Below are 13,933 nucleotides of genomic sequence, written 5' to 3' on the forward strand. Positions count from 1 at the left end.
CTTCAAATTATTTTATTGTTTGACAACCAATGACCCTATTACTTTATTACATTAAATGTTACTTACGATATCGTCTCCACAACGAGTTTGTTGGTTTTATTCAATGTAAGTTGACTCGATTTCGCCTTGCAATTTATTTTTCGCGTTTAACACGCTACATTGTTTCGGTTATGATAATTGTATTGATAAAACGATTCCTCTTGTATTATCTGTCTAGTTTAATTAATAGTCAAAATTTCAATTCAGTGCAGCAGATACTTCTTGAGTTATATTCTGGAAACGAGTGTGTTGTTTTCGTGTTATGAAAATTGACACTAAATTGCCATTTTTTCCGCTGAACACGCTACATTGTTTCGGTTATAATAATTGTATTAATTATTAATTGATTCCCCTCCTAATTCAAAAGATTTGCGTTATCTATCCAGTTTAATCAATGTACGAAATTTCAATTCAATATAAGAGATGTTTCTCGAGTTATTTTCTGGAAACCGAGTGTGTTGCTTTCGTGTCATGAAAGTTGAGTAAACTTCGCCTTGTATTTTTCACGCTTAACTCGCTAAATTGTTCGGGCTATATTATTTTGATTTTTTTGACGATTCTTCTCCAATTTAAAACAGTTTGTGTTACATACGATGACCTATCTCTCAAATTTTTTTACTTCAACACATGACATATTTCTTGAGAAATCGTCTCCACAATGAGTGTGTCGTTTTTGTTCCATGAAAATTGACGTGAATTCGGCTTGTATTGATCGCGCTTAACACGCAACATTGTTTTGGTTATAATCATTTTATTAATTATTGATTCCCCTCCAAATTCAACAGATTTGTGTAATCTATCTAGTTTAATCAATATACGAGATTTGAATTCAATGCAACAGACACTTCTAAAGTTATTCTCTGGAAACCGAGTGTGTTGCTTTCGTGTCATGAAAGTTGAGTAAAATTCACCTTGTATTTTTCACGCTTAACATGCTTAATTTGCTGGTTATATTATTGTTATATTATTTTTAATGTTTGACGATTCTTCTCAAATTTCGAACAGTTTGTGTTACCTATGATGAAAAATCACTCAATAAAATTTTACTTCAATACATATTTCTAGAGATATCTCCACGAGTGTGTCGTTTTTGTTCCATGAAAGTTGACTTGAATTCGGCTTGTATTGATCGCGCTTAAAACACTACAATAATTTCGTTAGTTGATTAATCCTCTTCAAATAAATAGATTTTTTGTTATCTGTCACGTTTAATCAATATACGAGATTTTAATTCAGTGCAGCAAATATTTCTTGAGTTATATTCTGGAAACCGAGTGTGTTATTTTCAAGTCATAAAAGTTGACTCAAAATTGCTTAGTATTTTTCAGGATTATCACGCTAAATTGTTTTTGGTTATATTATTTTTATTGTTTAACTATTCTCCATTTTCGAACACTTTTTGTTACCTACGACGACCAATCACTCAATAAAACTTACTTCAATACATTAATATTGCTTATCGTCTCCACAATGAGTGTGGTGTTTTTGTTCCATGAAAGTTGGACTTTCAAGTCATTTTTGATAAAATTGACTTTCGTGCCATTTTTGATAAGACTGCAAGGCTAATCCCTTAGCGTATTTAATTTTTAATGAAAATTACGTTCGTGCAATCGTTTTTTATAATAATGCAAGGCTAACTAGAGGTACATACGCCCCTATGTACGCACCGCTAGAGGCGACCATCAATAGTCGCCCCTAGAGGTAGGTACCGCTAGAGGCGACAATCAATAGTCGCCCCTAGAGGTAGCTACCGCTAGAGGCGACCATCAATAGTCGCCCCTATAGGTACCCCCCAAAATTACCTCTTTTTTCTCCAAAAGTTAACTATTTTTGCCAAAATCTTCAAAATTATGTGTGTTAGAGTATTGATTGATAGCATCCAGATGAATATCTGCCTTGTTTTGAGAAAATGTCAATTTTTGGCAAATTTTGACTAAAAGGTAAGGCTAACCACTTGCATTTTTTTCTATTTTGGCCAAAAAATGAAATTGCATGAAAGTTGATAGAAAGATGCCTCAAGGGCCATAGAACGCATTCCAAATCGATTGCAGGACAGCTGTGCTATTAAAGGGGAAATTCAGACGAAAACCTAAGGTAAAATCGCGCAAAAATTAACTTGTTTTTTTGCAAAAAATTGATGATTTTTGCCCAAATCTTCACAATTCTGCGTGTTAGAGTATTGTTTGATGTTCTTCTTTCATCCAGATGAATTTCTGCCTTGTTTTGAGAAAAGTCAATTTTTGGGCGATTTTGACTAAAAATGTAAGGCTAACCCCTTGCATTTTTTTCAATTTTGGCCAAAAAATGAAATTGCATGAAAGTTGCTAAAAAGATGCCTTAAGGGCCCTAGAACGCATTCCAAATCGATTGCTGGACAGATGTGCATTGAAGGGGAAATTCCTTCGAAAAATTTAAGATAAAATCGCCCAAGAATTGAATTATTTATCCAAAAATTGATGATTTTTGCCCAAATCTTCCAAATTCTGCGTGTTAGAGTATTAATTGATGTTCTTCTTTCATCCAGATGCATTTCTGCCTTGTTTTGAGAAAAGCAAATTTTTGGGCGATTTTGACTAAAAATGTAAGGCTAACCCCTTGCAATTTTTTCAATTTTGACCAAAAAATGAAATTGCTAGAAAGTTACTAGAAAGATGCCTTAAGGGCCCTAGAACGCATTCCAAATCGATTGCAGGACAGCTGTGCTATTAAAGGGGAAATTCTGACGAAAAATTAAGATAAAATCGCCCAAGAATTGAATTTTTTATCCAAAAATGGATGATTTTTGCCCAAATCTACAAAATTCTGCTTGTTAGAGTATTGATTGATGTTCTTCTTTCATCCAGATGAATGTCTGCCTTGTTTTGAGAAAAGTCAATTTTGGGACGATTTTGAATAAAAATGTAAGGCTAACCCCTTGCATTTTTTTCTATTTTGGCCAAAAAATGAAATTGCATGAAAGTTGATAGAAAGATGCCTCAAGGGCCATAGAACGCATTCCAAATCGATTGCAGGACAGCTGTGCTATTAAAGGGGAAATTCAGACGAAAACCTAAGGTAAAATCGCTCAAAAATTAACTTGTTTTTTTTGCAAAAAATTGATGATTTTTGCCCAAATCTTCACAATTCTGCGTGTTAGAGTATTGTTTGATGTTCTTCTTTCATCCAGATGAATTTCTGCCTTGTTTTGAGAAAAGTCAATTTTTGGGCGATTTTGACTAAAAATGTAAGGCTAACCCCTTGCATTTTTTTCAATTTTGGCCAAAAAATGAAATTGCATGAAAGTTGTTAAAAAGATGCCTTAAGGGCCCTAGAACGCATTCCAAATCGATTGCTGGACAGATGTGCATTGAAGGGGAAATTCCTTCGAAAAATTTAAGATAAAATCGCCCAAGAATTGAATTTTTTATCCAAAAATTGATGATTTTTGCCCAAATCTTCCAAATTCTGCGTGTTAGAGTATTAATTGATGTTCTTCTTTCATCCAGATGAATTTCTGCCTTGTTTTGAGAAAAGTCAATTTTTGGGCGATTTTGACTAAAAATGTAAGGCTAACCCCTTGCATTTTTTCAATTTTGGCCAAAAAATGAAATTGCATGAAAGTTGCTAAAAAGATGCCTTAAGGGCCCAAGAATTGAATTTTTTATCCAAAAATGGATGATTTTTGCCCAAATCTACAAAATTCTGCTTGTTAGAGTATTGATTGATGTTCTTCTTTCATCCAGATGAATTTCTGCCTTGTTTTGAGAAAAGTCAATTTTTGGGCGATTTTGACTAAAAATGTAAGGCTAACCCCTTGCATTTTTTTCAATTTTGAAATTGCATGAAAGTTGCTAAAAAGATGCCTTAAGGGCCCTAGAACGCATTCCAAATCGATTGCTGGACAGATGTGCATTTAAGGGGAAATTCCTTCGAAAAATTTAAGATAAAATCGCCCAAGAATTGAATTTTTTATCCAAAAATTGATGATTTTTGCCCAAATCTTCCAAATTCTGCGTGTTAGAGTATTAATTGATGTTCTTCTTTCATCCAGATGCATTTCTGCCTTGTTTTGAGAAAAGTCAATTTTTGGGCGATTTTGACTAAAAATGTAAGGTTAACCCCCTTGCATTTTTTTTCAATTTTGGCCAAAAAATTAAATTGCTTGAAAGTTGCTAGAAAGATGCCTTAAGGGCCCTGGAACGCATTCCAAATCGATTGCTGGACAGATGTGCTATTAAAGGGGAAATTCGGACGAAAAATAAAGGTAAAATCGCTAAAATCATCAGTTGGTCGCCCCAATTGGTACCGATGCCTTCATACAACCATTAGGCGCGACATCAGTTGGTTTCCCCTGTACAAACAAAGGAAAAGGGAAGAGGAACAAAAGAAAATCCTCGATTGACACCATAAAGAAACGTGCTTGGGTGTGTGTGTGTGTGTGTGTGAGCATGGAGCAAGGGGGGGGGGGGGGGCAAATGATATGTTATTCCCCACTTTAAAAAGTAGGGGTGGGGGCATGTCCCCCGTCCCCCACCGATTGACGCCCACGCACTCGTTGTGTGAATGATAAGAAAAGTCTGTTGTATGAATTGAAGCTTCATTGGTTGTGATATTATAACACAAGTCTGTTGAATATGTGTCAAATAATAAAAGAAAAAAAAGATGTCGTGTGCCAGCGCGAAAAAGAGTCAACTTTCGTGGAAAAAAACAACACGGTCGTTTTACTCGAGTAATACTCGAGTACGGGAACGAGCATTACAACACTGATATTATCTAATTGGGTAGTTTTCGTTTAAAAAAAATGCTATCACATCTTAGAGAGCGAACTCTTTTACTTATAAATTGTGTTTAAATAATAACACTTTGCTTTACAGGGACAGATGGGCCCAACTCATCAAGTCATCATGAAACTAAATGTGAATGAACAAATGAATGAATGAAATAATCAAATTGCAAAATAATTTATCAATTTTGAAATTTATATTCCGCACTTGGAACCATTATACCAAGTGCTCAATTTTTAAATCAAGATATTTCTAAAAGACGTTCACAAGAAGCAAACACCACAAGAATCACTTCAATTTATTTGATAGATATCAAATTTATTTGACATAGCTTACGCAAAAATTGTGAAATCCTTACAGAAACACTGTTTAGAGCTTTAATGAAAAATAGAATGACTGCAGTCGATTTATCCACTGTACTGTACTACTTTCTCACGGACTGCAATATTTAAAAAATAAAATAAAATAAAAACAACATGTTACACAATTGAAACTGAGAAGTGATTTGGGTTTTTTCAATATTGATCATGATTGGCGGGTAAAACGAAAGTTTAAAAACTGTTTTAATTTAATGAACCTCTTTCGTGGTAAAGGCAAATTCTCGATTTGCCAACATCTGCAGCTGAGTCATTGTATACATTTGGGGTCCACTTTTTTTCTGTTCCCTGTTACATCTGACATCTATGATTGATAAATACGGATGCTCTCCGGAATGCAGTCGTCCTCCAAGAGTGATTATCAATAGCACACAATTACCCTACAAAATAAAAAAATAGTTTGAAGTCATTCTTAATGATACTTGAATGGCAAATTACAAAGTACCAAGGTAACAGGGACAGGAACAAAAATGTCATGCTTTTGGACCTGAATTTTGTAGAGTTACCCTGCTGGACATTTTCCGACATGCCAAACTTCGTCAAATACTAATTATTGAGTTCAACGAGTGGAAATCTCCAGACATAGAAAATAAACAACTTCATTTTCTTACATTACGAACTAAACAGCATTACCAAGTTCACTCATTATTTTTGGTGAACCAATGCAAGAAACAAATTAAAAAAAAATATCAAATAAATACAAGACACATCTCAAAACATTACCAACAAGGAAAGAGACCTTACTGTCTTAAACAAAACGTCAGCGTTTTAAAAAGTTTACGATTTGTCCGATTTTTCAACAGCCGAGATATCATCAACCAAACTTCAGGATTGGAATTTAAAGTTGTGTACTGCAGAACCATCTAAATAACAACAGTAATGTGTATATTTCCAACACTACAGCTATCTAAGCAGTCAGTTACTGTACATTTTTTTTCCTTTTTATAATACAAGTCGTTAGCTGTAGGCACAAAATGAAATCATATTTAATGTATACACTAAAACCTTCTGTTGTGAAGATGTCACTAAATCATACACAACCTGCTCAATAGTAAATTGAGCCCAAACTCACAAATAACCTCCATTAAATATTACATTTACAGTAATTTTTCTGTGTTTTTTTTTTAGCAGGGACAAAATTTCATGTTAGCGTGTCACTCTTAAATTATGATACTCGAATGCACCCAATAGACCCTTTGCATGTGATGTCAGATCCAAGGGCACATCTTTGTTCCTTTGTGATACACATGAAGACGCAGTGTACTTTCTTCTGTTACTGAATTTATATTTCAAAATCTGTCTTTAGTAACGGCACACAGTACAAAGGGTCTGTGACCAAGCAGGCATCTCTGCACAAATGCTTTAGCAAATGCACAAGCCTCTCTGGCTGGTAATTTCAGCTACGCCATCACAGCAGACAAACTTACTGCAAGTGACTGTTTTCAAGTTACGGAATCCCCTTTCTTAACTTCACATATCCATGCTTTGACTGGAGGTGATTGATATGCCAGCTGTACCTACCAGTTACCTCTTTTGTCTGTTGATGGGATTTGACTAGTCAGATTGTTTTAACACGAAAGTGATCTGACTGGTTTTTTTTAACTAAACTGTATACAAATGCATGGCAGAGGAAGTGGACTATAAAACGTAAGACAGTCTGAGACTGATCAAGCAAAGGGTTAATTGCATGTACATTAGTATTACAAAAACATTGCTTGAGCAAAGATGAAGTATTAAATATACACGTACAGCATTAATTTGCAAAGCCTCGGTACACTGACAATCAAGATTTAACAATACTGTAATCTGGCGTAGGGGAAGGTTGGGGGTGGGGGTGTTTGGGGTTGGGGAAGGGGGTGGTTGGTGGTCGGGGGAATCCGCAAAAACTGACACAATGCCAAAATGCAACAGCAACTGTGAACTAACATGATTTCGCATAGATTTGAACACTAATGGCCAAATCTGGGACCAAACTACATCGTTAATCATTCATAATATGGATTACAGCGAACTCTTTCCAAAGTTGGTTCAGGAGTGGTGGATTCCACCCAAAGAATCTACATGGGTACAACCTGTGAATTTTTAGGACTGACTGGGCAAAGGGTGCAACCCAAGTCTTGCCCATGAGAGGTGTGAGTCCCCATCCATACTGGGTGCGGGGTGGCGGAGTTGAACAGGAGCCTGCTATAGGTACAAGATTTGGGTACTGACTGGGCTAAGAGTGCAACCTGCATCTCGTCATAAGTGGAATGGCATCCCCACCCATACAAGCCACCAGTGGCCTGCTCTAGGTACAAAATGGGTTTTTGGGTACTGACTGGGCTAAGGGTGCAACCTACATCTAGTCATAAGTGGATTGGGATCCCCACCCATGCTAGGCAACAGGGGCCTGCTCTAGGTACAAAATGGGTTTTTGGGTACCGACTGGGCTAAGGATGCAACCTACATCTGGTCATGAGTGGAGTGGCATCCCCACTCACACTAGGCACAAGGTGCCTGCTCTAGGTACAAAATGGGTTTTTGGGCACCAACTGGGCTAAGGGTGCAACCTAAGTCTCGTCGAAGAGTGGAGTAGCGTCCCCACCCACGCTATGCGCCGGGGTGGTGGAGATGGACATGGGGCTGGGCTCTGGGTACGGGGAGGGTTTGGGGCTGCGATGGGAGTAGCTCTTGGGGCTAGGCTGGGGGTAATTCCTGGGACTGGGATGGTAAGAGGAACGGGATGAGGGGTTGGCGGGGCTGGCCTGGGGGTTCTTGCCCTTGGTCTGGTCCTGTCGTCTGGAGGCCCACTGGGCGGCCTGGCTGGCCCAGTCAACAGACGCGGCGTTGGATCTACAATGAAGGGAATTTAGATACAAGAAACAAAATATTTAAGTTTCTGTAAGGTGGTCAGATTTTATTTCGTAACCTATTCCACCTCACCTGCCATTCAAATCAGAAAATTTTCTCACAAATTTAGGATACAGAATCCCTGAAACGTTACATCTCTCAGATCCTTCAAAGTTTTTAGGTAAAGATAAAGCCGGGCTAAAGAGTATTGATCCTTCAAAATGTTCAGGTTTTGACGTAAAGCCCAGCCACTTTAATTTCATGTAGCGATTGATGCAACACAGAAGTATAAATACAAAAAAAGTTTCAGTTGTATTTTGCAGAGTGCAAATTTTGGAGGATTCAGCAAGGTAGACAGCAAAGAAGCCTGGGGTGTGTGAGGGGTGACTGTTTGGTCTGAGAACCAACATTTTCAGGGTGAAGTTAAGTGTTAGGATATGCCCCTTACCAGCAAAACTTGTAGGTAATGTAAGCTACAGACTTTCTGAGAAACCAAGTTTGAGAATTCATGCAATCGACTGTGTGTTTCAAAACGTACAGAATGCACTGAAATAAGCACCAACCATGAGCTATGTAAACATAAATGTCCAACTTACTACTCATTTTGAAAGAGCAGGCTACATTCTGATTCTTAGCTTTAAATTTGAAACTTAGTCTTCATTTAACCAGTTGAGGTTGGGTTAATTTTGACAAGAACGGACTGAGGCGTGGGATAAATATTCACTTGACCACAATGCCAGGCAGGTCGAAGCCATCACCCGTGGGCTGCAGAGTCATATTTCAGGCCTTGATCGGTGGCTGTGGCTCGCTGATGGATATTTTTCGGCCTCTGTTGTTCAATCTGACTTTTGAAAAACTTATGCATGTAATACATGGCCTCCAGCGCGAACTGGTTAAACCTATTATCCCTAGACCAATATTGAGGGGGGATGAGAAAATTTCTGTTTTTCCAAAAAAAGACCAATACTTGCCTTGGTCCACCAGTTCGTTGTAGCTGCTGCTTCAGTGCGTTGACCACCTGCTGAGCCGTGGCCGAGGCTGAGGCCGATGAGCTGCTGCCCCAACTCTGCTTGGGGGTGGGCTGGTACTGAGGGGTCCGCATCTGGTTGATCTGAGGGGTGGTGGAGCCCGCTGGGGCGTGCTGAGGGGTGCGCATGGGGTTCTGCTGCGGGGTGCGCATGGGGTTGGTGTTGGTCTGTGGGGTGCGCAGGGGGTTGATCTGCGGGGTGCGCATGGGGTTGATCTGCGGGGTGCGAATGGGACCCTGTGAGGGGGTCTGTGGGGGAGAAAAATTAACAAATATAATTTGAATTGAAATAGAATTTTTTCCTGCATCAAATTTTCATGTTGCATCCAGGCTGATTAAAAAAAAGTCAAGTTTAAATTTGGTCACCCAAGATTTGCAAACAATTTTAAACTGAAAAAAAGAGGATTTTGGGCACCTTTTGAAAAATGTTTTCCATTTTTCTTGGTTTAAATCCTGTTGGTTTCGGCAACGCAAGTGGCTTTATTTTTTAAAGAAAACATTGCTAAATTGTACAAGGAAACAAAACCCATCAAAAATCAAAATAATCACTTCGACCCACTTATTTTAATGTTTTAGAAAAACCATCTCCTAACCCTAAAATTAGTTCCGAACACCCCACCCCCCCCAAAACAGAGACAAAACAAAATAGTCCACAAAATTCATGCATGCCTACCTGCATTGCCTGGTATGAGGGTGTCATCAGGGGCGTGGCTAGTGGGTTGTTCTGGGGCGTGGCATAGGATGGAATGTTGGAGTATGTCCCAGAGTAGGCTCCGTAGCGGGCGGCGGCATTGATTTGGGGCGTGGCACCGGGTGTCTGGCGGGGCGTGGCTATGCTCATGCTGGGCGTGGCATAGAGTTGGCTGTAGCCGGCGCCCGATTTCTGGATCATGGGCGTGCCTGTAGGTTGATTGACAGGAGGTGGGAGGCGGGACTTAAGATTTATGTGAAATGACAGTGAGCACACACATTCTGCATTAACCCGAGGCATGCTATCCAGTGAGGATACATCAAGCAAGATTCAAGACATTTGCATAATAACCCTCCTAATTTTCTGCACTTCACATTTTCTGGATCATGGGCGTGCCTGTAGGTTGATAGACAGGAGGCGGGAGGCGGGACTTAAGATTTATGTGAAATGACAGTGAGCACACACATTCTGCATCAACCCTAAGCATGATATCCAGTGAGAATACATCAAGCAAGATTCAAGACGTTTGCACATTAACCCTCCTTGTTTGCTGCACTTCATTACTCTTCAAGATTTGCAAAACCACTTTTGCCCATAGAGTTAACACCCAGACTTCAAATTCCTTTGACTTTATCTTCTGCAGAATATGGATAACACTTCAAAACCCTGCACAATTTGTTGTGTGGTTAAGCTCAGGGCAAGTAAGCAGATTCAGTCACGGTTCACTGCTCTCCACAGTGCTGTGTTTTGGTGTGCAGTGACAATCTGGGGCCAATTTCACGGGGCTGCTCAGCACAAAAATGTGCTTAGCACAAAAAAGTCTGGCTTATAAAAGCAGGTTACCAGCCAAAACTCCATGTGAAGTATATTGCCAGTGATTAGTATTCAGCTATTGTTTGCTTAGCATGAAAATCATATGGAGTTTTGGCTGGTAACCTACTTTTATAAGCCAGACTTTTTTGTGCTAAGCAAATTTTTGTGCTTAGCAGCGCCGTGAAATTGGGCCCTGTATGACACAGTTTAACACTTCATATCCCTTCACCTGAAACTGACCTGCATGCTTTACATATTTCTCTATAAATTGACTTGCCACTAGGAGGGTTAGACTCACCCATGTAGCTGTAGACTGCCGGTGTTCTCTCTGGAGCAGCCACCATGGGAGTGCGATGGATGCTGGCTGGGGTCACACCTACAACAGCAAAATATATCAGTGGGAGTCAAATAAAATGAAACGATCGAGCTGCAGTCTTTGTTTTATTCCTACAGAGTTTACACAACTGTAACTCTATCAGGAATCCCTTAAAAAAATAAACACGGAAAGACTTTTTCCCCAAGGATTTTTTGGGAACCATTTCTGGAGTTTTCTTGTGACCACATTAAACTGATTCCAGAAACGCTGCAAACGATGGAAAAGTCATTCTTCAAGCCATCGAAAAAAATATTTGAATTCTGCATAAACTTTCTGAACTTTCAAAATATTGATAAAAAACCCTAGAATCTAGAACTGCTTTATACAACTTATTACTGCTCATTCAATCTCAGAAGCTGCAGCATTAAAGAAAATACAAATATTGCTGTGTGGACAAGACAAGAAATTTTAAATTCTCTTTAGTTTCCCTTGTTGTGTCAAACACAAGAAGCCCCTAGCTCCTTAGGCATGTTTGCCAACCTTAAGCCTAACCCCCTAGGCCCTTTTAGCTAGGAACCATCCTCAACCCTGCAAAATCCTCCAGTTGCCACCATGTAAAAACTACATTCAGCCTCAATCCTCCAAAATCATCCGTTATTTCTTGAATTTGTTCAGTTGAGGGGTGACAATTGCCTCAAACCTTCAAAATCCTCCAACAAACACTGTTCATGGGTTGAGGCAGTGCCAATGACATTCAGAAGCAGTGCAGATGATATCGAGCGTAATGCAGGGCTCAATTATGCATGGCTGAACATAAACAATGCAGGGTACAGCCTACGAACTTGACATAATGCATCCTTCAATGGATCGATCAACCCTTTTTGCCATTCAGCCTCAATCCTGCAAACCACCTCGAGGATTTTGGAGGATTTTGGAGGGTTAAAACCTCCAAATTTCCTTAGTGGATTTTGAAGAACTTGGTATAAGGAACAAGGTCCAAGAAAATAATATGAGAGTGTTTTGTACTGACCAGGTATAGGGTCCCTGAAGTGTTCCTTGAACCATCGATGTAGGGCGTTGATTGATTGGTGGATCTGCCCCCGGTAGCGATAGCCTTCCGGTGTGATGGTCACGTACTCATGCCTGACCTTGCTACGTGGCTGATAGGACAATAAGAACTTGCCGGGATACTCCTGGGAAAGTAAAATATAAAAAAGGCCAACAGAATATGTCATTTTCGTTTCGGTTTGCGGTAACACCATGTGGTAATAACTACTGTCGCTCAGTGGAAGTTTAGTTCTGATAAGAACTTGTCCTGCTTACTATCAACTTACTATCAACTTATGTAGTTTTGAGTTCTGATAAGAACAGTTCTGCTTAGTTCTTAAAGAACTTGTCTTTGGTCTCATTGAAGATGTCACTAAGAGCATGTGAAAGAGTAACTTGTAATAAAAGGAAATCTACAGTAGAATGTATGAAAATAGTGGGATAAAAGTATTAAGTGCAAAAAGTAGTTTTAAAAAATGCCATGTACAAATTATGTACAAAAAGTCATTTGAAAAATATGTTTATATGTATGGGAAGGAGATTAAACAGGATAAGTGGTTTAGAACTTTTAATGAAGTACAAAAATTGCAAAATCATACGCAAAAATGGCATGAAAATGTTACCTTTAAAAAAAGTTTAATCATGACATGTACAAAAGAAAAAGAACGAACGTAAAACAAGCCAAAAATGACGGCAAAACATGGTGTGCAAAAAAGCATAGAACAGGAGGTTTAATTTTTCATGTTGCTGTTTTTTTTTGAGAGACATCTTTTCTTTTACCGACGGGGCTTACCTTTGAGAAGCTCATGAAGTAGGGGATGCGTGAGGGCTGCTTGCGTTTCTCTGCACTAATCACCTTCTCCATGGCGTCGCGTTTGCCGCCCTCGGTGTCCCGGTAGTACTTATGCTGCATGGTGTCCCTCACGTAGGCCGCCATGGGCTGGACGTGGCGGGCGATGATTTCGTCCAAGTCTTCAAACTCCTTTAGAAATTAACAAGATTAAAGATGCACATGAAGTTCTTGCAGGAACTATGGGCTGTGTGCACAAGTACCCCATCAACGCACGCTGTGTGTCCCGTCCACGGAGCTCTCAACAGAGGTAAAAACGCGCCCTCTTTTGTTGGCGCACGGAGCCCATAGGGCCAAGGAAGAACTCAATGGGTATGCAAAACTTATTTGAGAGTATGACTAGCGCAGAGTGCGCAACGCAATTTTCAGCTTAATGCACAGAGACCCAAAGCAACTTTGTGTAAGAGGAAATGCAACTGAGTAATGGCAACATAACCCTTTAACCCTTACCCTACTTGACCCTCCAATGCATGCCAATATGTGCCTCAAGAAAATCTCCTATGTTTTTTGCATGGCCCTCCAATATCTGCCATGTCATTTCAAGGGTAACTGGACAGGCATTCCAATACATGCCACAGAGAACAATGAGAGTCCTCTGATAACAAAGTGAGTGCCCCCAGCTGGTCAGTATCAGGCACCCTCCAGGGCCTCCAACTCCTGCCAATTGGAGCCTTCACTGCTACATAGAAGTATCCTCCAATAAACTGCAGCTGGAGGGCATTGGCATAACCAACTGACATGCAGTAAACTACCCTCAGAGAGTAAGGGTTAAAGTGCATAAATATTTGCATTATTGCCGATATAGGCGCAGGCTTGTATATAATTTCCACGACATTGTCTATCATACAAGAAAAAGTCCACATTATGAACCAACAACATTCCTTGGTGTTAAACAACATTCCTTGGTGTTAGATTTTCACATACAAAACCTCCGATTTTACTTTCCGTCAATTTCTCAAAGATGTAAAACACCAAAACAGGACTTGAAATATGCCACATACTGGAATTTCTTTGCTACGAACAAGTCAGAGTTGTACTAGTCAAATCTACCACAAATCCCATCTCAAGCTAGGTCACACATAACAGGGGATGAACAATGACAAAAAATGCCCTGATCACAGTTCGTTTCGATAGCTTGTCTAGTGATGTGCAACAAGATAACTAATAATGAATTTGTGACG

At 39.4% G+C, this 13,933-nt stretch overlaps 1 protein-coding gene across 2 annotated transcripts in view; it reads right to left on the minus strand.

Moving 5' to 3' along the window:
- Positions 1-5,094: 5,094 nt before the first annotated feature.
- LOC119743404 (transcription elongation factor SPT6-like) overlaps positions 5,095-13,933 on the minus strand; it is a 38,952-nt gene continuing 30,113 nt past the window's right edge. Inside the window, exons 34-39 of one of the 2 annotated variants that reach the window (XM_038219799.1) lie at positions 12,696-12,884; positions 11,886-12,048; positions 10,838-10,915; positions 9,709-9,935; positions 8,980-9,284; positions 5,095-8,011 (exon numbers count right to left, since the gene is read on the minus strand). In XM_038219799.1, coding sequence (XP_038075727.1) covers positions 7,729-8,011; positions 8,980-9,284; positions 9,709-9,935; positions 10,838-10,915; positions 11,886-12,048; positions 12,696-12,884 — 1,245 coding nt within the window. In that variant the 3' untranslated portion in view covers positions 5,095-7,728. Of the gene's footprint in view, positions 8,012-8,979; positions 9,285-9,708; positions 9,936-10,081; positions 10,123-10,837; positions 10,916-11,885; positions 12,049-12,695; positions 12,885-13,933 lie in introns of those variants that run through there. The other variant, XM_038219800.1, reaches the window with a different exon arrangement.

The sequence above is a fragment of the Patiria miniata genome, unplaced genomic scaffold (assembly GCF_015706575.1).
Source record: "Patiria miniata isolate m_02_andy unplaced genomic scaffold, ASM1570657v1 HiC_scaffold_6, whole genome shotgun sequence".
NCBI classification, from domain to species: Eukaryota; Metazoa; Echinodermata; class Asteroidea; order Valvatida; family Asterinidae; genus Patiria; species Patiria miniata.